We start from the raw sequence: 27744 nt of genomic DNA, 5'->3' as shown, positions 1-27744 counted from the left end.
CTCCAACACCCACAATACCGGCTGTTAGGAATTGGGGGAGTTGGAGTCCAAAACACCTGGAGGGCCCAAGTTTGCCCATGCCTGGGTTAACCTATTGCGCAACCGGGAGCTCCAGCAACTCAGAGGATCTCCCACCAATCTGCTTCTCCGAATGCGCAGCTTCTTTTTTGTCTCTCCGGAAACTTTTTTCCCCAAAGTTCCACTCCTACTTTGGGCTGCAAAAAAAAGGGGGGGGGGGAGGAAGCGGAGGAGGGCTCTCTGCCGCGTGTCAGTCTTTGCTTGCCCTCTCCGTGCGGACGCATCTCTTTCGCTGTAAGACAACGAGAGGGATGGGGCTGCCGGGGCTGCTCTTCCTCTCCTCCTGCGCCTTTTTTTTCTACCCGACCCGGGCGCAGTACGAGCGCTACAGCTTCCGCAGCTTCCCCCGGGACGAGCTGATGCCCCTGGAGTCCGCCTACCGCTACGGCCTGGACCAGTACACCGGCGAGCACTGGGCCGAGAGCGTCAGCTACTTGGAGGTCAGCCTCAGGCTCCACCGCCTCCTGCGCGACAGCGAGGCCTTCTGCCATCTCAACTGCAGCTCCGCCCGCATGGAGCTGGGAGAAGAAGGAAGAGAGGAGGAGGAGGAGGAGGAGGACGGAAAGGGCGACGGCGGGGATCGAACCCACGGCCGCCTTTCGCCGCGCCGCTTCCAGGGCTTCCCAGAGCTGCGCTACTTCGGCGACCTGCTCCGGCGCGCGCAGTGCCTCAAGCGCTGCAAGCAGGGCCTGCCCGCCTTCCGCCAGTCGCAGCCCAGCCGGGAGGTGCTGCAGGAGTTCCAGCGCCGCGAGCCCTACAAGTTCCTCCAGTTCGCCTACTTCAAGGTAGCGCCCTTCTCACAAAGTTTCCTCGGACTTTGGGGAAAAGTTACTGGGATGCAGGTTCCCCAAGACTATAACCCACGGGAGTTGTAGTCCTGCAAAGGCAGCACATTCCTCTTGTTTTCCCTGCTCCCTCTCTTTGGTTTGTTGTTGTTACCTTTAAAACACAAGAGCTTCAGCCCCATTGGAAAAATAAGTGGGTTGCTGTGAGTTTTCCATCCTGTATGGCCATGTTCCAGAAGCATTCTCTCCTGGCGTTTCACCTGCATCTATGGCAGGCATCCTCAGAGGTTGTGAGGTCTCTTGGAAACTAGACAAGTGGGGTATATATATCTGTGGGATGTCCAAAGTGGGAGAAAAGAACTCATGCCTGAGGCAGGTGTGAATGTTGCAACTGGCCACCTTGATTAGCCTTGCAGCTTCAAGGTCTGGTTTCTTCCTGCTGGGGGGAATCCTTTGTTGGGAGGTGTTAGCTGGCCCTGATTGTTTCTTGTCTGGAATTCCCATTTTTTTAGTGTTGTTCCTTATTTATTGTCCTGATTTTAGATTTTTTAAAAATGCTGGTAGCCAGGTTTTGCTCGTTTTTGTTGTGGTAATCTCTGAGCGGTTAGACTCAATTTAACCCTCTCTGGGATTAAATTGAGTCTAATCAGCAGAGTAGCAAAGGCAAAGCTTTCAAATGCAACAGTTACTTACACGCAGGCAAGCAAGAGAAGCCTTTGTCTATTTAGGATTGCAATGACTGCAGAGTCTCAATAAAAGTTCAAAAGTATTTATTCAGGTAAAAAGAACTCCATTGTAGATACAAAGGCTTGGGAGCTGTCTTGACTACTCTAGACTGGTTTCTAAGGAAAAATAAGAAAGAAAAAATAACAAACATCTAAATAGTTACATCTTGCCAGGAGAGATGGCAAGATGCTTCTTGTTAGCTTGAAGAACAAAGGGAGAAGAGTGAACCAAAATGGTTCCAAACTCATGGTCCAGTTTATTGGGGCCATAAAACATTCTGACCAATGAGAAGTTAGTGTCCCTAGGGATTCACATTTCTACTAACTTCAAAGTAAGGGATGTGACGTAAACAAGATAGAGTAAAAATACAGTAAAGCCTGTCTAGGCATGCTTTGGAAACAGGGAAAGGATTCCCTCAATCTAACTCTATCATCTATCTAACTACATCTAGACTTGAGTAGTCCAGGATGATTCCCAACAGTTTTCATGGTTTCCTCCTTTCTTAATAAATTGTCCCCATGCTTGTGGATTTCAATGGCTTCTCTGTGTAGCCTGACATGGTGGATGTCCACAAGTATGGGGACAATTTCAAAAGAAAGGAGGAAACCATGAAAATGAACAAAATATGGCTACCATTATTTTAAAAAACTCTAAAATAAACAGTAAATAAAGAACAACACTCAGAAAACAGGGGAATTCCAGACAGGAAACAATCAGGGCCAGCTAACACCTCCCAACATCTTCCCAACAAGGATTCCCTCAGGCAGGATGCAGCCAGGCTTTGAAACGGAAAGGCCATTCAATGATAATCAAGATGGCCAATTGAAAAATACACACTTCAACAGACAAGAGTTCTTTCTCCCAACCTGGATCTTCCACTGATATATAAACCCCACTTGCTTAGTTTCAAACATACCTCACAACCTCTGAGGATGCCTGCCCTAGATGCAGGTGAAACATCAGGAGACAATGCTTCTGGAACATGGCCATACAGCCTGGAAAACTCATAGCAACCCAGTGATTCCGACCATAAAAGCCTTCAACAACACAAAAATCCCAGCCCCTAGGGAGGGCACCGATTGGAAAGTAAGTGTTTTTAAATAGAATCATAACGTTGGAAGGGACCACAAGAGTCATCCAGGCGGTCCCCGTGATACACACAATCCAAGCACTCCCGACAGATGGCCATCCAGATTAAAACCTCTAAAAAAGAAGACGCCAGCGTGCTCTGAGGGCCCTTCCAGACAAGCCCTATATGCCAGGATCTGATCTCAGGTTTTCTACTTTAAACCAGATTATATGAGTCTGTACTGCCAGATAATCTGGGATAAACAGAAATCCTGGGATCAGATCCTGGGATATAGGGCCTATCTGGAAGGGCCCTGAGGCAGCACTGCTGGACAGCTCTCACTCATAGAGTCCCATAGTTGGTCATCCAATCCAACCCCCTTTTTTGAAAATCTCCAGAGGAGGAGACCCTACCAGGTTCCGAAACAGCACATTCCACTATGGAACAGATCTTACCGTTAGGAAATTCTTCACTATGTAACAATATTTTTCTTCCTGGGTTATAAATGTCATTTCCTATTTGGTTCTATCATAAAAACATGGCGCAGGACATCCTGCAGCGTGTTTTTCTATAGGTTTTTCAATGAATGTCATATCAATTCTCAACCCATCCAACATAGTTTGTGGCAGCCAGAAAAATAAAAGTTTCTGGAGTATAGCAACTACTTTAAAAGTAAGTACCACACAATTAAACAGGAAATAACACTTTCAAACCAGGGACAGAAACATTTTCAAATTTTGTTACATAGTGTAATAGTCCCAGCCTCTAGGGAGGGCACCAATTGGAAAAATAAGTGTTTTACCAAACAGTGTCCAGCCTGTGGCAATACACACAATCCAAGCACTCCTGGCAGATAGCCACCCAGCGTAAAAACCTCTAAAGGAGGAGACGCCAGCATGCTCTGAGGCAGCACTGTTAGACAGCTCTTACTCATAGAATCCCAGAGTTGGAAGAGACCCCAAGGGCCATCTAGTCCGACCCCCTTGCCAAGCAGGGATACACAATTAAATCACACCCGACAGATGGCCATCTAGCTTCTGTTTGAAAGTATCCAGAGAAGGAAACCCTACCAGGTTCCCAGGCAGCACATTCCACTATGGAACAGCTCTTACCTTGAGGAAATTATTCACTTTGTAACAAGATTTTTGTTCCTGGGTTATCAGTATCATTTCCTAATTGGTCCTATCATAAAAACATGGTGCGGGACATCCTTCAGCACGTTTTTCTATAGTTTCTTCAACAAATGTCTTATCGGTTTGCTGTGAGTTTTTCGGGCTGTATGGCTTTGTTCCAGAAGCATTATCTCCTGACGTTTCGCCCACATCTATGTCAGGCATTCTTGGAGATTATGAGGTCTGTTGGAAACTGGGCAAGTGGGGTTTATATATCTGTGGGAAGTCCAGGGTGGGAAAAAGAAGTCTTGTTTGTTTGAGGCGAGTGTGAATGGTGCATTTGGCCACCTTGATTAGCATTGAATGGCCTTGCAGCTTCAAAGCCTGGCTGCTTCCTGCTTGAGGGAATCCTTTCTTGTTAGCTGACCCTTATGAGCCCCTGATTGTGCAGTTGGTTAAACCCTTGTGCCGGCAGGACTGATGACTTGAAGGTTGGGTTGCTGACTTGAAGGTTGTCGGTTTGAATCCAACCCAGGGAGAGCATGGATGAGCTCCCGCTGTCAGCTCTAGCGCCCCATGCAGGGACATGAGAGAAGCCTTCCACAATGGTAAAAGCATCAAAATATCCGGGCATTCCCTGGGCAACGTCCTCACAGTCAATTCTCTCACACCAGAAGCGACTTGCAATTTTTCAAGGCGCTCCTAACACAAAAAAAGCTGACCCGTATTGTTATCTGTTTGGAATTCCCCTGTTTTCTGAGTGTTGTTCTTTATTTACTGTCCTGATTTCCGAGCTTTTAATACTGGTAGCCAGATTTTGTTCATTTTCATGGTTTCTTCCATTCTGTTAGCAATAGAATAGCAAAATACAGAGAGCTGCAAGTTCTCCAGTTGCCCACTCTTGAATTAGGCTAGATTTTCTGAGCATCCATATCTCATACTGTCACCTTTACTCCTTTCTTGCCCTCACTCAGATACTTAATGTGACAAAATATTTGTTTTACTAAGACTAACCATAAATGTCTGTATTTGTTTGTATTTGGGAATTTTGTTCTTGACTAAAAGAACTAGTGCGGTGTAGTGGCTTGAGTGTTGGATTAGAATAATGGAATAGCAGGGTTCAAACTCAGCCATGGAAATATATTGTGTGATCCTGAGCTACTCACATCCTTCCAGCCTCAGGAGAAAGCAAAAGGCAAACCTTTCTAAAATCTTAGCATAGGTCATTTTAGGATAGCCGTGAGTCATAAATGACCTGAAAGCATGCAACACAGCATCATTAATGTCCATATATGTGTATTTCTGGGGGGTGATATTTAAAACACAAGTAATATTTTCAAATGTGAGTTCGTAAACTGTTTCTCTAATCCTTTTGGCTAGGCGAATAACCTTCCTAAGGCAATTGCAGCAGCCCACACATATCTTCTGAAGCATCCCGATGATGAGATGATGAAAAGGAATATGGCATACTACAAAACCATGCCTGATGCTGAAGACTATCTTAAGGATTTAGAATCAAAATCGTATGAGGTATCTATCTCATTTATATTTCTTATCTGCTTTATCATATTCTTGTGGGGGGGGGGGAACAAAAGCTCTTTCTGCTCTGTTACTTTTCCCCTATTTCACTTAATGAGCTTAATGAGCAGTGGCTCCGGTCCAGGACCCAGAGGGTGGCGCTGGGGGACTACTGTGGACTGTGGGGTCTCTCAGAGTTCAATCTTGTCCCCCATGCTTTCTAACATTTACATGAAACCGCTGGAAGAGATCATCCAGAGTTTAGGGGTTCAGTGTCAGATTTATGTAGATGACCCAACGCCATTACTCCTTTCCACCACCCAACGCCAGGGTCGCCGTCCTGGTCCTGAACCAGTGTCTGTCATCAGTAATGGACTGGGTGAGGGCCAATAAATTGAAATTAAATCTAGACAAGACAGAGGTCCTCCTGGTCAGTCGGAAGGCAGATCAGGGTATAGGATTACATCCTGTGTTGGATGGGGTCACGCTCCCCCAAAGGCCCAGTCTCGCAGTCTGGGGGGGGGGTGCTCCTGGACTCATTGTTGACTCTGGAGGCCCAGATGTTGGTGACCAGGAGCGCCTTCATACAATTAAAACTAGTACGCCAGCTGTGCCCGTACCTTGAGACACCTGATCTGGCCTTGGTGGTCCATGCCTTAGTTACATCCTGCTTGGACTACTGCAACTCTCTCCACATGGGGCTGCCTTTGAAGATAGTTCAGAAGCTTCAACTAGTCCAGAGATTGGCGGCCAGGTTACTAACCAAAGCGCTGTACAGGGGGGTGGGCAACTCCCATGTTACGGCAGCTCTACTGGCTGGTGGTCCACTTCCGGGCTAAATACAAAGCATTGGTCATTATCTATAAAGCCTATCTAGAAAACCACATCTCCTTGTACAAACCTTCCCGTGTTTTTCGATCTGCCAAGGAGGCTCTACTCTCAGTCCTACCCCCGTCTCAAGCACGGCTGGTGGGAACGAGAGAGGGGGCCTTCTCGGTGGTCACCCCCCGACTTTGGACTGCCCTCCCCAAGGAGATCAAAATGACCCTGCCTTACTTGCTTTTATAAAGCAATTAAAAGCATTTCTATGCTCTCAAGCATATAATGAGGAGAAATAGAGTTTTCAACACTGTCAAGTGTAATGGAGAGTAAACCGATATGGCACTCTACTTTAGCTGGCTTTTCATGGTTTAAATCAGGGGTCCCCAGACTAAGGCCCGGGGGCCGGATGCGGCCCTCCAAGGGCATTGACCTGGCCCCCGCCCTCAGTTTTAGACTTAGGCTCACCCAAAGTCTGAAATGACTTGAAGGCACAACAACAACAATCCTATTTGATTATCTCATTGGCCAGAAGCAGGCCCACACTTCCTACTGAAATCCTGATATTTTTACAGTATGTTGGTTAAAATTATTTTTATTTTTAAATATTGTATTGTTCTTTCATTTACTAATATTGTAAATGAAATATTGTAAATGAATGATATGGTAATAATATAATATATTGTGTATACAAACAATATTGATAATAATATTGTAATGTAATACAATATAATACTTATTTATTTATTACAGTATTTCTACCCCGCCCTTCTCACCCAGTAGGGGACTTAGGGTGGCTAATAATAATAATAATACAATATAATAATATTGTATAATATAATAATATTAATTATATCTATATATATAAAAGGGTAATGAAATTTTGGCCTAGGACAAAACAAAAAAACTACACATCCCAGAAACACTAAACTTGGCAGCACAACCCCTCATCCATGCCTCTACGTTCATCCAACAAAAAGAAAAGAAAAATAAAGTCCTAATTAGAGGGAGAAGAATAATTGTTTTTATCCAATTGCTGCCAGTTAGAAGGCTAACAAAACAAAACAACAAAACTACACATCCCAGAAACACTACACTTGGCAACACAACCCCTCATCCATGCCTCTACGTTCATACAACAAAAAGAAAAGAAAAATAAAGTCCTAATTAGAGAGAGAGGAATAATTGTTTTTATCCAATTGCTGCCAGTTAGAAGGCTAAGCTCCGTCAGGGGAAAACCTTTACCCTTTACCTTAACTACCACCAATACCTCAATACTTTATTTCCCATACCACTATACTTCGCCACAGCAACGCGTGGCCGGGCACAGCTAGTATTATATATTAAATGTAATATTACTAATAATATTACGGTATAATGGTATAGTACAATATAGTAATATATAATGCTAATATTGTGCTATGCTAATAATATAATATATTGTATGTACATACAACTTGTAAGCCGCTCTGAGTCCCCTTCGAGACAAGAGAGGGTGGGGTATTAATGTAGCAAATAAATAAATTATTGTTGTTGGGGGGTTTTTTTGCACTACGAATAAGATATGTTCAGTGAGCATAGGAATTTGTGCCTTTTTTTTTTTTGAAATGATAATTCGGCCCCTCAACAATCTGAGGGACCATGAATCGGCCCTCCACTTAAAAAGTTTGAGGACCCCTGGTTTAAATGATGTTTATTTAAGGATAATTATTTAAATTACTTGATTTAATTCATTATATAATGTACTAGCTGTGCCCGGCCACGCGTTGCTGTGGCGAAGTATGGTGGTATGGGAAATAAAGTATTGAGGAATTGGTGGTAGTTAAGGTCAAGGGTAAAGGTTTCCCCAGACATTAAGTCCAGTCGTGTCTTACTCTGGAGGTTGGTGCTCATCTCCATTTCTAAGCCGAAGAGCCGGCGTTGTCCGTAGACTCCTCCAAGGTCATGTGGGATGACTACATGGAGCGGCGTGACCTTCCCGCCGGAGCAGTACCTATTGATGCACTCACATTTGCATGTTTTTGAACTTCTGGGTTGGCAGAAGCTGGGGCTAACAGTGGGGGCTCTCTCCGCTCCCCCAATTCAAACCTGTGGCCTTTCAGTCCAGAAGTTCAGCAGCTCAGCGCTTTAACACACTGCGTCATCAGGGGATATTATTTCCTAAAGGTTGTGAATATACAATATTTCTGATTGGTTTTTTTTTGTTTGTTGGAGGCAAGTATGAATGCTGCAATTAGGAAAAATGATTAAGATGTAATGGCCTTGCAGCTTTAAAGCCTGGCTGTTTCCTCCCTGAGTGAATTTTTTGTTGGGAGGTGTTAGCTGGCCCTGATTGTTTCCTGTCTGGAATTCCCTTGTTTTCAGAGTGGTGTTGTTTGCGATATTTTATATGCTTCTACTGTCTGTGGCCCTGAGAAAACAGGATTTGCCAGACTTTGATGATGGGAATACTTTGTTGGGAGGTGTTAGCTGGCCCTGATTGTTTCCTGTGTGGAATTCCCCTGTTTATTTACTGTCCTGGTTTTAGAGATTATATTGTTCTGCATTATTCTATCCCAGTAATTATTTCATATTAAAGAAGAATCTCACTTATCCAACATTCGCTTATACAATGTTCTGGATTATCCAACGCAGTCTGCCTTTTCATAATCAATGTTTTTGTAGTCAGTATTTTAAATTCATTGTGATATTTTAGTGGTAAATTTGTAAATACAGTACAGTAGAGTCTCACTTATCCATCATAAACGGGCCGGCAGAACGTTGGATAAGCGAATATGTTGGATAATGAGGAATTAAGGATAACCCTATTAAACATCAAATTAAGTTATGATTTTACAAATTAAGCACCAAAACATCATGTTAGACAACAAATTTGTCATAAAAAGTAGTTCAGTACACAGTAATGCTATATAGTAATTACTGTATTTATAAATTTAGCACCAAAATATCACGATATATTGAAAGCATTGACTACAAAAATGTGTTGGATAAGCGAGTGTTGGATAAGTGAGACTCTACTGTGAATACTACATAGCATTACTGCGCATGGAACTACTTTTTCTGTCAAATTTGTTGTATAATATGATGTTTTGATGCTTAATTTGTATAACGATTACCTAATTTGATGTTTAATCGGCTTTTCCTGAATCCCTTCTTATTATCCAACATATTCACTTATCCTGCCGGCCTGTTTACGTTGGATAAGTGAGACTCTACTGTTTATTGATAATCTTAAATTATCTGCTTAGAACTGGATTATATGAGGCCCCTTCTTCACAGCTGTATAAAATGCCCACTGAAGTGGATTATATGGCAGTGTGGAGTCAAGATAATCCAGTGCAAAGCAGATAATATAAGATTATAAATGGGTTATATAGCTGTGTGGAAGGGCCTTGAGTCTACACTGCCATATAATCCAGTGCAAATTAGATAATCTGTGGAAGAAGACTCAGTGAGGCCTAAATCTGCCTTTCCCCTAACTGAAGCCTGGCTGTCCCTTGGTTGCTAGGCAACCAAGTGGGCAGAGATTAGCCCTCTAAACTGGCAGCAATTGGATAAAAAAATTATTGCTCTCCCTCTAATTAGGACTTTATTTTTCTTTTCTTTTTGTTGTATCAACCTTGAGGCATGGATGATGGGTTGTGTTGTCAAATTTGGAGGTTGGGGGGCTGTACTTTTGTTGTTTTGTGAATTGCCGTGATGCCATCACTCTTTTATATATATAGATTGTAATGTATTGTGTGTTTTTATATTTTTTGTTTTATACTGGCATTGAATGTTTGCCTTTATTATTTTGGAAGCCACGCTGAGTCCCCATGGGGAGATAGGGCAGGCTACAAATAATGCATTATTATTATTATTATTATTATTATTATTATTATTATTATTAAGCTCATATTCACCCAAAACCTGATGCTGCTTTTACCACAGTGTCTGATCACGGGTCTAGTGCTCCATCTGGTCAGGTTTCCTGATATCAGTTTCAGTCCTTATGTGGACAAAATGCTTAGTCCACCCAGCTACGTGTAATCTTAACTCTTTCCCATCTTGTCTGATAAAATCTAGCAGAGGTGAGTTGCTTGGATAGATCAAGTGGGCAATAAATGCCTCATTTTGTCAGGGAGAACCATATGCTGCCTCGAAGGAGGCTGCTACGGTGCACCATCTCCTGAAGAGGAACTCCATGTGCCCAGGTCAAGGGTGGAGAATTTATTTCAGCCTGAAGACTGGTTTAAATTTAGGGGAAATTCTCATGGATTGGATTTCACTGGTGGGCAGAACCCAAAAATGCCAGGGTATTTTAGTGTAACAATTACTAGTGTGGCATAGTGATGTGAGCATTGGACTAGACCAGTGGTTTCCAACCTTTTTTGATCTGGGACCACTTTGACCAGAGACCACTCTCCAACATTACTACCAAAAGGGTTATGAATCAGTTTTTGGTCAGCTTTAGATTCGGTTTGATTATTTGGGGTGTTGGTTCAGAAAATTGCATTAGATAGACCACATCAGCTCTAGTTTCTGATACAGAATGCATGCCACCTTGTAGTCGCCATCTGCTCACCCACAGAAAACCATATTTAATAATCTAGAGCTGATGTGGTCTATCCAATGCAATTTTCTGAATCAGCACCCCAAATAACCCCAGGAACAAGCCTAAAAACTTCTCTGCTTGCGCGCCGGCGGGGGGGGGGGGGGGGTAGCAGTCAGGAGGCTTGTTGTCATAACTTTTGTGGGTAGTCAACTTCTCCCTTCCTGACATCCCCGTTGCCTCGGCACTATAAGAGGGTTTTGTGAGACCAGTCACTCTCATTGCAATAGTGTAGTAATGGTTAGGTCGCAGACCATATTTTAGTTCTTGGGGACCACTGGTGGTACATGGACCATAGGTTGGGAGACATTGGACTAAACTCTTGAGAACAGAGTTTGAATCCCCTTTCAGCCATGAATGGCAGCAATCTAGGACAAGTCCTATACTCTTCACTTCAGAAAACCCCATGATAGAATTACCATAAGCACACCACAACAAGCCACTTAGGAGAGACATTTCATTATTTTATATTGGGAAGATGATGTAGCTCTCTGAAGAACAGCCAGCAACTGAATTTGGCACACCAGGAACACAAGATTAAGCCCTGGAGCCCTGAGATGCCCAAGCCTGATCAAGAAACTAGTTCATGTCTAATGACACTTAACAATGTGGTGTGTGAACACGAGTCATTACTAAAAGACACATCTCTAATACTGCCATTCAACTGGTGTGACTTATGGTGATCTCTTCTTGTTCCCTCAGACTCTCTTTGTCAGGGCGGTAAGAGCGTACAATGGAGAAAATTGGAAGACTTCCATCACAGATATGGAACTGGCACTCCCCGATTTTTACAGAGCCTATTACGATTGCATAGCTGCCTGTGAAGGCCCCCGGGAGATCAAAGATTTTAAAGAGTTTTACCTCTCCATTGCAGGTGGGTGATCAGCTCTGTTCTAAAGATGGGAAGGAAATTTTTCAACGATTACTTGAATTCCTAAAAATATCTAATTGATATGTGCTATTTATAGATTTGCTTTCTGCTAACACTCGTAAATGGGAAATATGCAGATTTACATGGTAGAAATATAACCTGGAAAAAGAAGAGAATTCACAACATATATGACAGTACCAAATATATCTGGTGCTTCTTTAGGTGCATAGATGGACAATCTGTGGGTATTTCCTACTAAAATTAAACTGAAATAATATGAATACAGCATATATTATGTCAGATTACATTAAGGTACAAAACAAAGGATTGGGCAGCTATGGAACATTAATATACAGTGTTCCCTCACTACTTCGTGGTTCGCTTTTTGCGGATTTGCTGTTTTTCAATAAACTCTAAAAGAATATTATAAATTATAAAAAATTACAATTTACAGCCTAAGGAAGGGAGGAAGGAGAAGCTGAAGGGAGAGAAAAGGAGCCCAAGCGGCAACGGGAAGAGAAGGAGACAATTATCAACACACAATTGGTTGATAAAGACTTAAAATAGTGTATGACTACTAAAATAATGTATAAATATAAAGCGTCCCTACTTCGTGGATTTTCACTTAATGCGGGTGGTCCTTGTACCTAACCCTCGCAATAAGTGAGGAAACACTGTACCCCTCATTTGCAGCATAATAAATGTTAATAAACATCAAGGCATAATATAATACAGTAGTCTCACTTATCCAACATTCGCTTATCCAACATTCTAGATTATCCAACACAGTCTGCCTTTTAGTAGTCAATGTTTTTGTAGTCAATCTTTTCAATACATTGTGATGTTTTGGTGCTAAATTCGTAAATACAGTAATTACTAAATAACATTGCTCTGTATTGAACTGCTTTTTATGTTAAATTTGTTGTAAAACATGATGTTTTAGTGCTTAATTTGTAAAATCATAATGTAAATTGATGTTTAATAGGCTTTTCCTTAATTCCTCATTATCCAACGTATTCGCTTATCTTTCTGCCGGCCCGTTTATGTTGGATAAGTGAGACTCTACTGTAATAATAATTTTATTTTTGTATCCCGCCTCCATCTCCCCAAAGGGACTTGGTGCAGCTTAAATGGGGACTAGCCCAAGTTCAACATGGTTAAAATATAATACGACAAAATTCATAAAAACTATTTCAATAATTTAAAAACAAACATGAATTACATGGATTGCAGAAACACCTATAACAGAAACGTTTTTTTAAAAAAGAAAGTAGGAATGGGGCAGAGAAAGAGAAGCTTAATTAATTTGACTGTTCTGAAATTGGATCTAATAAAGGGACCCAGGCTGGGTTGAAGTAATGGTTGCTTATTGTAGTAGAAAAATTGAGTTCACCATGTTAGTTTATAAGAATAAAACCAAATACCAAATCTTTAGCTTGATAATAGCTTTATAAATATCAACTACAGTGCTACAATAGTCCATAGATTTGGCTAGATATGCAAGCCAGGAAGTCTACCATTTGGCTTATGCAGTGCAAGGGCTATGTTCATTCTTGGTACTTCTGCTGAATGTTGCTCATTTGTTTCTAAGGAGAGGGGCATTGTTGGTGTCATGGGATACCTGCATTTACTAAGACGATCCCTCGTTGTCCAAGTATGAAGGCCTTCCAAGTGTAGTGCCTTGGCAGTGGATTCATAGGTGTCTGTGGGGCCCTATTCTTGATCCGCATGTTCTTCCACGGTGAGGACATCGGTTTCCAGGTGGAAGGTCCCGATCAGGATTGGCTTGACACATCTTCCTCTTGTACGTCCTCCATTAGTGCCTCTTCAAATTCCACAACACTGCTGGTCACAGCTGTCCTCCAGCTGGAGTGCTCATGGACCAGGGCTTCCTAGTTCTCTATGTCTATGCCACAGTTTTAAAGGTTAGCTTTAAGCCCATCTTTAAATCTCTTTTTCTGTCCATTCCGTTTCCTGTTCTTGAGTTAGGAGTATAGTAACTGCTTTGGGAGACGGTGATCAGATATTTAGACAAGGTGGCAAGTCCAGCGGAGTTGATGGCGTAGGAGCATCACTTTAATTCTAGTGGTCTTTGCTTCTTCCAGCATGCTGGCATTTGTCTGCCTATCTACAAAGAGATTTGCAGGATTTTTTGGAAGCAAAACTGATAGAATCTCTCCAGAAGTTAAGTGTGATGCCTGTAGACAGTTCATGTTTTGCAGGCGTATAACAGGGTTGGGAGGACAATAGCTTTATAAACAAGCACCTTGGTATCCCCACGGATGTCCCGATCCTCAAATACTCTATGCTTCATTGGGAAAAATGCTGCACTCGCTGAGCTCGCGCAGTGCTGTATTTCAGTGTCAATGTTGATATTTGTGTAGAGGTGGCTGCCAAGGTAGCGGAAATTATCAACATTTTCTAACGTTACACCATTAAGCTGTAGTTTTGGCATTGCAGAGGGATTGGCTGGCGACTGCTGGAAGAGCATTTTGGCTTTCTTGATGTTCAGTGAGATGCCGAGCTTCTCATCTGATTCTGCAAAGGTGTTTAGAGTGGCCTGTTGGTCTTCTTCTAAATGCGCATAGATTGAGTTATTATCAGCATATTGGAGTTCTATAACATGTTGTTGTGACCTTGGTTTTGGCTTTCAGTCTGTTGAGGTTAAATAGCATGCCACCTGTCCAATATATTATTTCCACTCTGGTGGGAAGCTTCCCATCAACAAGATGAAGTATCATAGCGATGAAGATGGAATATAAGGTTGGGGCAATAACACATCCTTGTTTGACACCTGATTCCACCTTAAATGGGTCACTTTGGGAGCCATTGCTGTCCAAGACTATTGCCATCATGTCATATCTGCATACCTAACTAATGATTTATCAAGTTTACATTCACCATTTTGGAACCTTAAATAAACTGTAAACCTTTGGCTGAAACACTGAGCCAGATTCTTGGAACTCCATGCTTCTTCCACCACTCCTCCCTTTTTATTAAAATCATGACCTAGAACTCAAAAGCTTGACTGATGACACTTGCAGAATTATCAGTGGGTCTAATAAAGTTATTCTCCATCTGTGGATTTTAGATGTTGCTTTATTACGCAGTGGGTCCTTGGCACCCATTCAGGTATTGGATCCCCAGTAGCACAATAGGTTAAACTCTTGTGCTGGCAAGACTGCTGACCGACAGGTTGGCGGTTCGAATCCAGGAGAGCAGGTGAGCTCCCTCTGTCAGCTCCAGCTCCCCTTGCGGGGACATGAGAGAAGCCTCTCACAAGGATGGTAAAACATCAAACATCCAGGCATCCCCTGGGCAACATCCTTGCAGATGGCCAGTTATCTCAAGTTTCTCAAGTTTCTCCTGACATGGGGAAAAAATCAATTCAGGGTTTGAATACCAAAATCTGTGGGTGCTCAAGTCCCATTATATATTCAGTGGCATAGTAAAATGGTGTTCCTTATATAAAATGTTAAAATCAAGGTTTACTTTTTAGTTTTTTTATTTGGAATACAGAATCCATGAATTCACACAGCTGAATTCTCAGTACCTGTAGGTGGCACTACAGACAAGTGTAATTTTGTTGAAAATATTATACAGTCATTGCACATGCAGTATTTTACTTGAGGGTTTTCTCCATTCAGATACTGAACAGTCTCACAAGGAAGAATGTGTAGCTTGTTAGACTACAAGGCCCACTATGTCCTTCACTATTGGTTTCACTGATGAGAATTAAAGTCCTGCAATGTCTGAGGTCCATAGATTAGTACCTGATTGCAGTTTAGAGTCACAAGTATGAACTTTTTTTAAAATTTAGGGACATGGTTCGTACGATCAAAGTGTTACACATTGAACTGAATTTAAGACATATTGGCATAATACTGAAAACATTGTTGTTTTGTTGTTGTTTTTCAAGATCATTACACTGAAGTTCTTGAGTGCAAATTGAAGTGTGAAATCGATCTGACACCAGTCATAGGAGGCTACGTTGTGGAGAAATTTGTGGCCACAATGTACCACTACTTGCAGTTTGCCTATTATAAGTGTAAGTAATAAACTTCATTCTAAAATCGCCTGTCTGTACTATAAGTTACTATAATTTTCTCTTGATTTTGCAAACACTAAACAAATAAATCACTTCCATGCATGAACACGTCAATTTTATTAATTGGCTGCAGGCAGAAGATATTTACAGTCACACAAACAATAGTAAGCAGTACTTACTGAGAAGGACCACCAGCTAAATCTTGTATTGAAGTAGTATCAACACTATTGCATAGAAAATTAGAAAGATGCTGTGTATGTAACCCTGATTTTTTTTAAAAAAATTGAAATAGACCTCCTGCTCCCACTAAGGTCTGTGGGAAAGACAATAGTTATGAGAATGCTTATCTTGGGGAGCATGAAGGGAATATGTAGCCCTACAAGTCTGATAGAATATGCACACAGCCTCCAAACATGGAAAGGTTGTCTATCTCTGTTAAGGTATGAAACCTATGCATGTGTATGAGGGCATTCATGAATGGATGGATACCTTCCATGCCATGCATTCCAAGTGTTATCTACAGTTTCAAATTCTGGAGTTCAAATTCTCTGCTTTTATAACTTCCTCCAGAGATTCTAATGTCATTTTGTTTCATGTCAATACAGTGAATGATCTGAAGAATGCAGCACCATGTGTTGCCAGCTATATGCTCTTTGACCAGAAAGATGAAGTGATGAAACAAAATCTAGTCTATTATCAATATCACAAAGACAAATGGGGACTAACAGATGAAGACTTTCAGCCTCGGCCTGTAAGTGAAATGTATATTATTCTGTGTAGCATTGAATTGCACATTCAGACCTGAGAGCCGTACTTCGCTGCTTATTAAATACACAGTGGTTAAATGTGGGCAGGAGGCAGACATACCTGAACACTGCCCTTCAGCATGAAGGTCAGAAGAAGGCTTCAGTGCACCTTCAGTCCAACATGCATAGATGCCTCCTTCCATTTAGGAACTATCAGCTAACTCATACTAACCCTTTTGGAAATCCCCTTGATACATTTGGGCTGAATCTGCAAACAAATGGGTTGCTGTGAGTTTTCCGGGCTGTATGGCCATGTTCCAGAAGCATTCTCTCCTTTCACCCACATCTATGGCAGGCATCCTCAGAGGTTGTGAGGTCTGTTGGAAACTAAGCAAGTGGGGTTTATATATCTGTGAAAGGTCCAGGGTGGGAGAAAAAACTCTTGTCTGTTTGAGGCAAGTGTTAATGTTGCAATTGATCACCTTGATTAGCACGGAATAGTCTTGCAGCTTCAAAGCTCGGCTGCTTCCTGCCTGGGGGAATCCTTTGCTGGGAGGTGTTAACTGGTCCTGATTGTTTCCTGTCTAGAAATCCCCTTTTTCTGAGTTTTGCCATGAAAGTGAACAAAATCTGGCTACCAGAATTTTAAAACTCTAAAAGCAGGACAGTAAATAAAGAACAACACCCAGAAAACAGGAATTCCAGACATGACTCAATCAGGGCCAGCTAAGACCTCCCCCCCCCAAGCAGGAAGCAGCCAGACTTTGAAGCTGTAAGACCATTCAGTGCTAATCAAGCTGGCCAATTGCAACATTCACATTTGCCTCAAGCGGACAAGAGTCCTTTCTCCCACCCTGGACATTCCACAGATATATAAACTCAACTTGCCTAGTTTCCAACAGACCTCACAACATCTGAGGATGCCTGCCATAGATGTGGGTGAAATGTCAGGAGAGAATGCTCCTGGAACGCGACCATACAGCCTGGAAAACTCATAGCAACCCACTTCTCTTTACCATATTATGCAAATGTAATACGCACCCCAATTTTGGCATGGTCATTTAGCCAAAAAAGGTGTACGTAAATATCGTAGTTTTAGCCTTCTTACTCAGATAGAAGTTTAAATAGGGCTACGGTAAGTAGGCTTTGACATTTTGGAGAATATGCTCAGCATGATAACTATGGTCCTTGCCCTCTGCTGAGCATGAGAATGAGCAGACCGTCTTCTCAACCTTTGACAACTCTGATGGCAAGGCTCGGGTGACTTACTTGGAGTGGAGACAAACTTAGCATTCCTAAGTTTTGGTTTCAGTAAAAGGGCCCAATAAGTAAATTTTAAATGGTATAATGATCAAGGGTTATGTCTATAACTAGACTAATGAAACTTTTCTTCCATTCATGGCTGGTTTTTGGACAACATGGTGCTATTATTTACTATGACATGAAGCTTTGTTGCTATTCTTCTAGGAAGCAGTTCGATACTACAACATAACAACACTCCAGAAAGAAATGTATGAATTTGCCAAAGAGCATGTGATAGATGATGATGAAGTAAGTAAAATAGACAAATGTCCCTGTCTAAATCAAACGTAATGGTTGTTAAAAGACAGTAGAGGCTAGTTGTGATGAGTTAGTAGAGTTGCTGCATTGCCCCTTGGTTCTGTTTTAGAGTTATGGATAAGCATAACATTTCTTTGTAATTAGCTGAAGCAATTAGTTGTGAATTATTAATTTTGTATAATTAATCAGTTGCTCTCTTTTGTAATGATGGCTACATCAGAGGGAAGACAGGACTACTGTTTTCAACAGTATCCCTATGTCAAAGGTTATAGAATAGGGAAGGAGTGATGGTTGCGCTAACTCCTAAAAACCTTCGGTTACCCCCTTGATTGCCAGTCAGAGCAACAAATATTGTAGTCAGTTACATTGAGGAAAACAGCATTACTGATGTGGAAATACAAGAGTGTCTTATAGAGTGCAGCTTCAAGCAGAAGTAGGTCCCTCCATTGCAGTAAAATTCCTGGAAACATACAGAAAGATTGGCGATTTTCCCTTTGCGTTTGTTTTGTGATATGAGGAGGCAATAAATCCAGTATTAAATAAGAACATGAGTGTCGTTTCACTCATTTGGAAAGGACCCTGGTTATCATTCAGTCCACAAATATTTACACTTGCTGAAATCTACTGTGTTTTGAAGGTAATTTCTGCTATAGCAAACTGCGTACTTACCAGGAAAGTAAATAATATTTGGCAATAAGTCTGTTTGTTTGCCCAATAAGTTGAAAGACTTCAACTAACCTGAAAGCAAAGCAAACAGCTTTCCTGTAGAGCTGTTGAAACTATTTCCAGTTATGCAGAAACTCTAACAAGCCCCTCTCCAATCAGCAGTCATCCTGTTCATCTTCTTTAACCAGTAGTAATTTAATTTGCTAAGAGTTTAATTTGAGATCATAATCAGTCATAGAAATTCTGCTACCAGTACAACCCCAGAACAGTGCCACTATATCTTTGGCCCCTTCTACATGCCCATATAATCCAGATTATCAAATCAGATAATTCACATTATCTGCTTTGAAGTGGATTATATGAGTCTACACGGCCAGATTTATTTATTTATCAGGTTATAAATAAATATATCAGGAGTGAAACAAGGGTACAGTTGTAATGTACTGAAAAACACAAACAGAGTTAAACTTGGCATTATACTAAATGTCCTTTGACCAGTAGCTGGCCACTTGGAGTGCTTCTGGTGTTGCTATAAGAAGGTCCTCCATTGTGTATGTGGCAGGGCTCAGACTCCATTGTGATACATAATACGATATAATATCGTATTATATTATAATAATATAATATTATTAATTAAGTATGATATAATACTAATACGATTAAAATATGAAAGTAATACAATATAATACTAATAATACAATATAATAATATTAATTATATATTATATTTTACATGTAATATTACTAATAATATTACAGTATATTGATACAGTACAATATAGTAATTTATTACCAGTATTGTACTATGCTAATATAATATTGTATGTAAATTTAATTTGTAAGCCGCTCTGAGTCCCCTTCGGGGTGAGAAGGGCGACATATAAATGTAGCAAATAAATAAATACATACATACATAGTCTGTGGTTTGCTCTTCTCACATGCCTCATTTTTTGAGGTTGGCTATGCATCTCTTGGTGCCAGAACGCAGTCTGTTCAGCACATTCCAAGTCGCCCAGTCTTTTGTGTGCCCAGGAGGGAGTCTCTCATTCGGTATCAGCCATGGCTTGAGTTTCCAGATTTTAGCCTGTCACTTTTGGACTCTTGCTTGCTGAGGTGTTCCTGGAAGTATCTCTGTAGATCTTGGAAAACTAATTCTTGATTTAAGACGTTGGTGTGCTGGCTGATATCTGAACAGTGAATGGGCCGGAGATTTCACTGCCTTGGTCCTTTCATTATTGGCTGCTACTTCCAGGCAGATAATCTAGTTCAAAACAGATAATTTAGATTTTATATGGCAGTGTAGATGGTGTCTGAGTTCTCCATGAGAGAGGAGTAGATCTGAGGAAGCTCAAATTGTGAGACTGAGGCCCAGTCTACACTTCCATGTAATCCAGATTATCAAAGTGGAAATCCACTGGATTATATGAGTCTACCCTGCCACATAATCAGATAATCTGGATATTATATGTCAGTGTAGAAGGGGGCCTAGCTGTTTTTCCTGAATGCCCTGATTGTTCTCCTTCATTGGAAACTACAATAGTGTATTCCACAGACTCTGTCCATAATATTCCTTGCTGTCTCTAATACATTTGACTTCTCAATACGGCATGGTGCTCCATTTTTGCCAAGGGTATCAAGATGTCCTGCGCCACCTTTGCTACCCATTTCTGCTATTTGCCAGGGTTTCAGTGCAATTTTGTCTTCAGTAACATGAAATCTCAGATGCCTTCCAGGCCCAAGAAGGACCCCACATTCAAATAAATAAAGACTTCATGGAGAAATCAGTTGCTATAGTTGCCAACTGAATAGAAAACAACCAGACTGGCCTGCTTGGTTTCCAGAATGAATTTGTGTAGCTTTTTCACAGCATGAAAATAAGCATCGCCTTCTGCCCATATCTTTGGATCGAGTAATGGATAGGAAGCTCATCATCTTTAAAGAATAAAGATAGGAAAAGCGTAATCCAGAGATGTGATTAAATTAGGCATTCAGAAAAGGAGTCATATATAACTCAGATACATCTATGTAGATTAAACGGTACCAGATAGCTTTACTTTTTCTTCTTTAGGAAGGGACACTACAGAATTAACCTGTTGTCTGTTGTGATTTGTTTTAGGGTGAAGTAATAGAATACCTTGATGATCTCTTGGCAGTGGATGGTGGAACACAGTGACTGAACAACTGAAAAATATGAGTTTTTAAAACTAATTACCCAACATTGTTCCTTTATGCCTTAGACCCCTTCTACACTGCCATATAATCCAGGTTATTAAAGCAGATAATCCACATGATCTGCTTTGAACTGGATTATATGTGTCTTTAATCCAGTTCAAAGCAGATACTCTGGATTTTATATGGCAGTGTAGAAAGGGCCTCATGTGTCACTTTTAGCTCAGGTGTTAAAAATACCTCAGATCTTTCTTCCACTTGCTCAGAAGACACCTGAACTATCCTGTGAGTTTCCCCACAACCTACACTTGATTTGTTTTTGTTTTTTTTGTAATTAAACATCCTAATCATTGCAACATTTGAAAAGTTACCCAGCTTCATATAACTAGCAGCCAAATGTCTAAGTAAAACACAAACATGTGAATAGAACAGAATAAATAGATTTTTGCAAGGCATTCTGAAAACGTTCTTTGGCAAATAACTGGACAAACAATATCCTGCAAAAAAAGTAAATGAGAATGATAAGTATTATTCTACAGTTTTGGAAGGCTGCTCTATTATTTATAAGTACAGTAGAGTCTCACTTATCCAACACAAACGGGCCGGCAGAACGTTGGATAAGCGAATATGTTGGATAATAAGGAAGAGTTAAGGAAAGGCCTATGAAACATCAAATTAGGTTATGATTTTACAAATTAAGCACCAAAACATCATGTTATACAACAAATTTGACATAAAAAGTAGTTCAATATGCAGTAATTCTATGTAGTAATTACTGTATTTACGAATTTAGCACCAAAATATCATGATGTATTGAAAACATTGACTACAAAAATGTGTTGGATAATCCAGAACGTTGGATAAGCGAATATTGGATAAGTGAGACTCTACTGTAACATGTTTTTAATACTTTGATTAAAAATAAACATTTCAGCTGCTACCATTTAATATTGAGGCTGCAATCCTATGTGTTCCTAGCTAAGAGTAAGTCGTGACATATTTCTGGGCAGACATGTACAGAATCATACTGTAAACTTTGAGAAGAAATTCCCTAAATAAAATTTGGACATTTCTGATTCTAATGTATCTGATACCAACAGATCAATATTTTTTTAGTATTTTGCCAAGGCCTTGATTGCATGTCCAAAATAATATTAGGGGAGCTAGTGATACATTGGGATATGTTGAGAGAAAACTGGCAAGTTGCTTGTTTTCTGCATTCACTATTCAAAGAAAATGTAGTGGAGATGAATTTTAGAAAAGTGGCTAACTCAAAAATGATTTGTCTGTTTGCCAGGAACAGTTCTTGTAGAAACTAACTTGTGGTTTCTGTTTCACAAAACATCCAGAATCCAGACACATCAATCTTGTCTCTGACAAGTACTATGAGTAATGCTGTAATCAGTGTATCCCTCTACCAACCAACGGATCTGTAATAATCCGTATCCCTTCAACCCGCGCTAGTTTGGAATAAGAAATACATACAGTAGACTCTCAGCCATGCGGCTTGGTAGAGGCCAGATAAATGCAGTTTCTGGTTGCTTGAGAGTTACTATTCAAAATAGATCTAATATTATACCATACCATGAACTCTGTATTTTGATATTAGTATTGAAATACAGTAATTAGAAGCAAATAAAGACAAACTTAATGTCACTCAGTATTACAAAACAAGTTTGTGAATGCAGTATTATTTCCTTGATTTTTTTTTGCCAGCTACTTGAGAGTTCCTGTTGCTTCAGTTACAGTTAACTGAGAATCTGCTGTTCATATATTAGTCCTGTTAGCAGTCTGCCTCTGTGGAGGATATATTAAACTACCTTGTATTTCATTGATCAGACGTACAGCAATTCTGTATTTGTCCCCTTAAATAACAGCTGTTTGGGCCTGGTGGTTTAGTATGGCCTGAGCAGCTTTCTTTAAGGTGCAGGAGAGGCATGTGTAGTGCTTCAGATATTTTGGGATCACAGCTAGCATATTTCATCAACATGATCAATATTGTCTTAGGTTGATAGGAGTTGCATTCCAACATCTGTCCCATTCAGGTCACTGAAACTTGGGCTGAATCCATAGCTGCAAATAATCCACTGTTATCTCAATCCTGGTCTTATTTGAACATAGGACATTCCTCTAGTGCCAAAGTGAAAGTGCTTCTTTTACATGTCTGTAGTCTTTAATTTTAACTGTTTTAAAAAAGATCTAAATTAAGCGTCGCTGACTTCAGTGATACATATTTCCAGATAGTCCTATATAGGATTGCAGCGCCAGTCCTGTAAACATATCTTCAGTTGCATGACTCATTCCTCTTATTTCAGCATTTCCATTTATTTCAGTATTCTTTATTACCCACGTAATAAAAACGAGTTAGTAGACCAGAGTCTATACTCAGGTATGCCAGAGGAGCTTCCCTTACAGGATAGCAGATTTTGACCGACCCTTTTTTCCCTTGATGCTTCAGCATGGAATACATGTTATAGACCACATGGTTGTGATTGTTGCGGTACAAACAGTTATTTATTGTAATTCAGTGTGTGAGTTTTCCTATTAGTTACACAGGTAATTGTTGACAAGATCAGCTTCCGTTTCCCTGCCAACATTTGTACTGACTCTTATTTCTGCACCCTCAAACCACAGCTTGATAAGCAATCATTACCAGGTGATAATGTTTATATAAGTATTTTGGAAAGCTTTTCCTGCTGTTTTGTGAAAATTTGGCTGTTGTAGCAAAGATGTGTGCCGCTCCTCTTTTTTTTGACCCTGCTGTTTCATCTGTAATCTCTAGATCAGAGGTGACAAACCTATGGCACACATGACAAAAGGGTACACAGAGACCTCTCCTGGCATGTGTGCAATCCCCCCATCGCTTGCCCGTCTACCCCCACTCGCTTGCTTGCCCCCCATCCCGCTTGCTTGCTCGCCCACCCTGCTCACCCCCCTCAAGTGCCCAACCCTCCTCCCCCTGGGTTTGGGCATTTGGTCTCCAAAAGATTTGCCATCATTGCTCTAGACTGTGAGTTGTGTGAGGCAGGAATGTCATTGTACTTTTTTTGTCATTGTTCATGTCAAGATTGGTGCTATATTTTTGTGCCTGACATTTCAAGTGCCAATGTCTGTAACAATAAAGTGCCTTAAAGAATTCTTCAATAGTCATTTTTTTCCAGCATAGGAATTAATGGTTGGATATGATGTATGTACTCATTGAATTTAGTTTGTCTATGTTCTCATTGAAAATAATGCTGGAATTATAAGATGCTAAAACCGTGGTCTTTAATCCAACAGTGGGTTCTTCTTTTTGGAAGAGCCATAGCTGATGGTTTTTATATTTACTGTGTCAGAAGCAAATTGAGGATACAGTTGTAATGTATTTAAAAACACAAACAATGTTAAAAACTTGGTATTCTACTAGATTTCCTTTGACCACTTGAAGTGCCTCTGCTATCACTGTAAGATGGTCCTCCATTGTGCATATGGCAGGGCTCAGACCACATTGTAGTATGTGGTCTGTGGTTTGCTCTTCCCCACACTCACATGTCATGGACTCCACTTTTTAGTCCCATTTCCTAAAATTGGCTCTGCATCTTGTGGTGCCAAAGCACAGTCTGTTTAGTGCATTCCAAGTCGCCCAGTCTTCTTTGTGCCCAGGGGACATGAGAGAAGCTTCCCACAGGATAGTAACACATTTGGGCGTTCCTGGACAATGTCTTTATAGACAGCTGTTTTTCTCACACCAGAAGTGACTTGCAGTATGCAATCAACCAAATGGACCTTTTCAGGACCAACCATGACAATCTCAATTAACATCAAAGGCATGTCAGCTGCCAAAGAATAGCTGCTTTATGAATTGTGTCGAGATAAGAAGTGTGACATGCTGTGCATCCAAGAAACACACAGAGATAAACAACAAAAATGACCAAAAGTCCCAGGAATTATCTTTTTGGTGGAAAGACCACATGCGCAGTATGGAAGTGCTGTCTTTGTAAAACCAGGACTCTTAAGTTAGCAGTGCCCATAACGCTGAAGAAAACAATAAAGAGGTTGTAACAATAGAGCTTATCTGATGGATGAGCATATGTCTTTCATGAAGACTGTTCTTCACAGCTGTAATTAAGAACAAGAGAGCAGAGGTGAGATCCATTACCTTGTTCCCTGGCTCCCAGGCTACATTGACTAGAAACACCATATATGGCATCATTTTTGCATGCTATTCCCTCATCCACCCAGGATTGCACAAAGAGAAATTTGTGTGGCTCTTCCATGATAACATGATGGCAACAGTGTTGGACAGCAACAGCTCTCAAAGTGATCCATTTATGATGGGATGAGGTGTCAAACAGGGATGCATTGTTGCCCCAACCTTATTTTCCATCTTCATAGCTATGATTCTACAGTTATTTGACAAGAAACTTCCCAGTGATGTGGAAAACATGTCAGACAGATGGCAAGCTCTTTAACCTTAGGAGGTTGAAAGTCAAAAGTAAGGTCATAACAACTATTATAGAACTCCAATATGCTGATGATAATATAGTTTGTTCTCATTTAGAGGAAGACTTACAGGCCACATTGCTGAAGAATATGAAAAGCTTGGCATCTCACTTAACATCGAGAAAACCAAAGTATTCTATCAGCAGGCACCAACTAAAGCTTAGTGGTGTAACACTAGAAAATATTGACAATTTCTACTACCTAGGCAGCTACCTCTCCACAAAAGTCAACATTGACACCAAAATACACAATCTAAGCTCTGCGAGTACAACATTTTTTAAAATGAAGCAGAAATGTTTGAGGATTGGAACATTCATAGGGACACCAAGATGCTTGTTTGTAAAGCTATTGTCCTTCCAACCCTGTTGTATGCCTATGAAACATGGACCATCTACAAATATCACTCTCAATGTCTGGAATAATTCCTTCAACGTTGTCTTTGAAAAATCCTGCAAATCTCTTGGGAAGACAGACAGATAACCATCAGCATATTGGAAGAAGCAAAAACCATCAACATTTGAAGTGATACTCTTTCACCATCATTTTTTCTGGACTGGCCATGTTGTCCGAATGCCCGATCACCACCACCCAAAACAGTTACTTTATTCTTACCTCAAGAAATGAGAACAGTTTTGGTTGACAACAAAAGAGATTTAAAGATGGGCTTAAAGCTAACCTTAAGAAGTGTGAAATAAACACAGAGAACTGGAAAGCCATGGGGCTTGTGTGTTCTAACTGGAAGTTAGCTGTAACCAATAGTGCTGTGAATTTTGAAGAGACACAAATGGAGGGTAAAAGAAAGAAATGTCCCTAGAGGAAGGCATAGCAAGCAAAGCCTTGTTGTTACTGCCTTCCATCTGGAAATGTATGTTCTCATTGGGAAAGACCATGCAGATCCAGAATAGGTCTCTACAGTCTCTTTCGGACCAACCAACAAGACTCTACCCTTGGAAGATAATCATACTTAGCAATGAGTGATTGCTGATACATAGCTATAGTTTGATAGACCAAAAAGCAGTTCTCAAATGACTAGCCTTTGAATTAGACCTAATAGCTACATAAAGTAAGTGGGGACACCCTTATGGTTTTCTCACTGCCCTGCCACAAACAACGTTTTTGAAAATAAAACTTTAAAGTAAGTAATGCTGGGCCACAAAACTGTTGGGAACTTAAAACCCAATGTCAGTCTAGAGTTACGTATTTAGCTTGTATCAGTTTAAGGATTGTGTGTCCAATGACTCCATCAAAGACTGGGGATGATGTCCTGGAACTTAAATAAAGAACTGTGATTAATTGTTCCACAATTCTGTGTCTGTTGTTGTAAAGAGGGATGAAAACGCATGACATTTTTTGTGGCTGCAATTCAGCCTGAAAAGTAAAAGTTCTATTATCATGAAACTATGTTTTAAGTGTAACTGTACACTGTAAAGTGTAGTTATTTCATGGTACGTTTTTAAACTCAGTGCATAAGCCGTAGGGAGAACAAGTTGGTGCCAGAGAAAACATTCTCGTTTAATAATGTTTGAACATAGAGCTGTGATGCAGTTTGTAGCAGGGCACTGAGAAAAACCCACAACTAATCCTTCATAGCAACTGTCTGAACTCTTGGTTGTCTGCCATCCTTTAAACAGCAACTTCATTTTTCTGGTTGCTTCTGGGCTGAATGACCTAGTGTGGGGAATTTATGCTACACTTTTTTTAAGAGGCTAAATGGAGAAATCACCTAAAGAGTTTTGTAAATCACAGCTTACATTCCAGCAAATCAGCATTCTGTATCTCAACTGTTTTTAGTGTCTGAAGTCAAAATTTTAAAACAAGTTATTTATTCTCTTCCTCCCCATTTTATATTCCCTTTATAGCCTCTTCCCTGTTTGGAGTCAGTTTACAGAACCCAAATGTATACTTTCTGGTATTTAAATATAAATCTGTTTGTTAGATTAGGATATATTTATGTTTAAATGTTTATTTGCTCACCTTCCACAATGGGACTCTACTACAGCATTTATTTTCCTGTACCTTTTAAGGAAACCACTGTAGACATCATCAAATTGTTGATGTTGCATTTTTTTTATCACGTCAGAAGCGACTTGAGAACATACTGCAAGTTGCTTCTGGTGTGAGAAAATTGGCTGTCTATAGAGACGTTACCTAGATATGTTACCATCCTGCTGGGAAGCTTCTCTAGTATCCCCGTAAGCTAGAGCTGACAGACAGGAGCTCACCCCATCTCACAGATTTGAATTGCCAACCTTCAGGTCAGCAACCCAACCTTCAGGTCAGCAACCCAACCTTCAGGTCAGCAGTTCAGCCGACATAAGGGTTTAACCCATTGCACCATCATATCCGTTAATTTTTTACTCTTATGAAACAATAAAATTATTGTTTATATTTAAAATGTACATATTTTGACAGTATTTAATTTACCCTTAATCGCAGACACTGTTTTTATTCCTGTGAGAGGAATGTACATAGTGATCATGACATTCAGCAGTGCATTAAGGATTG

The 27744-nt window shown here is 40.5% G+C and overlaps 1 protein-coding gene across 1 annotated transcript; it reads left to right on the top strand.

The window, feature by feature from the left end:
- Positions 1–208: 208 nt before the first annotated feature.
- Positions 209–23895, top strand: crtap (cartilage associated protein). The gene is made up of 7 exons (XM_003225774.4): positions 209–863; positions 5151–5300; positions 11401–11572; positions 15489–15617; positions 16223–16368; positions 17831–17914; positions 20705–23895. Exons 1-7 carry the CDS (start codon positions 330–332, stop codon positions 20759–20761), a joined length of 1272 nt encoding a protein of 423 aa, XP_003225822.2. The 5' UTR covers positions 209–329; the 3' UTR covers positions 20762–23895.
- Positions 23896–27744: the final 3849 nt, after the last annotated feature.

Source organism: Anolis carolinensis, chromosome 6 (genome assembly GCF_035594765.1).
Source record: "Anolis carolinensis isolate JA03-04 chromosome 6, rAnoCar3.1.pri, whole genome shotgun sequence".
Taxonomy (NCBI): domain Eukaryota; kingdom Metazoa; phylum Chordata; class Lepidosauria; order Squamata; family Dactyloidae; genus Anolis; species Anolis carolinensis.
Note: the sequence above shows the minus strand (reverse complement) of the source record. Positions and strands in the feature narration are given on the sequence as shown.

Coding starts and splice junctions, on each gene's coding strand:
- crtap (XM_003225774.4), top strand. CDS start 330: ATGGGGCTGCCGGGGCTGCTCTTCCTCTCCTCCTGCGCCTTTTTTTTC. Junction 11,573..15,488: donor GTTTTACCTCTCCATTGCAG/GTGGGTGATCAG, acceptor TTGTTTTTCAAG/ATCATTACACTGAAGTTCTT. Junction 16,369..17,830: donor AAGACTTTCAGCCTCGGCCT/GTAAGTGAAATG, acceptor CTATTCTTCTAG/GAAGCAGTTCGATACTACAA.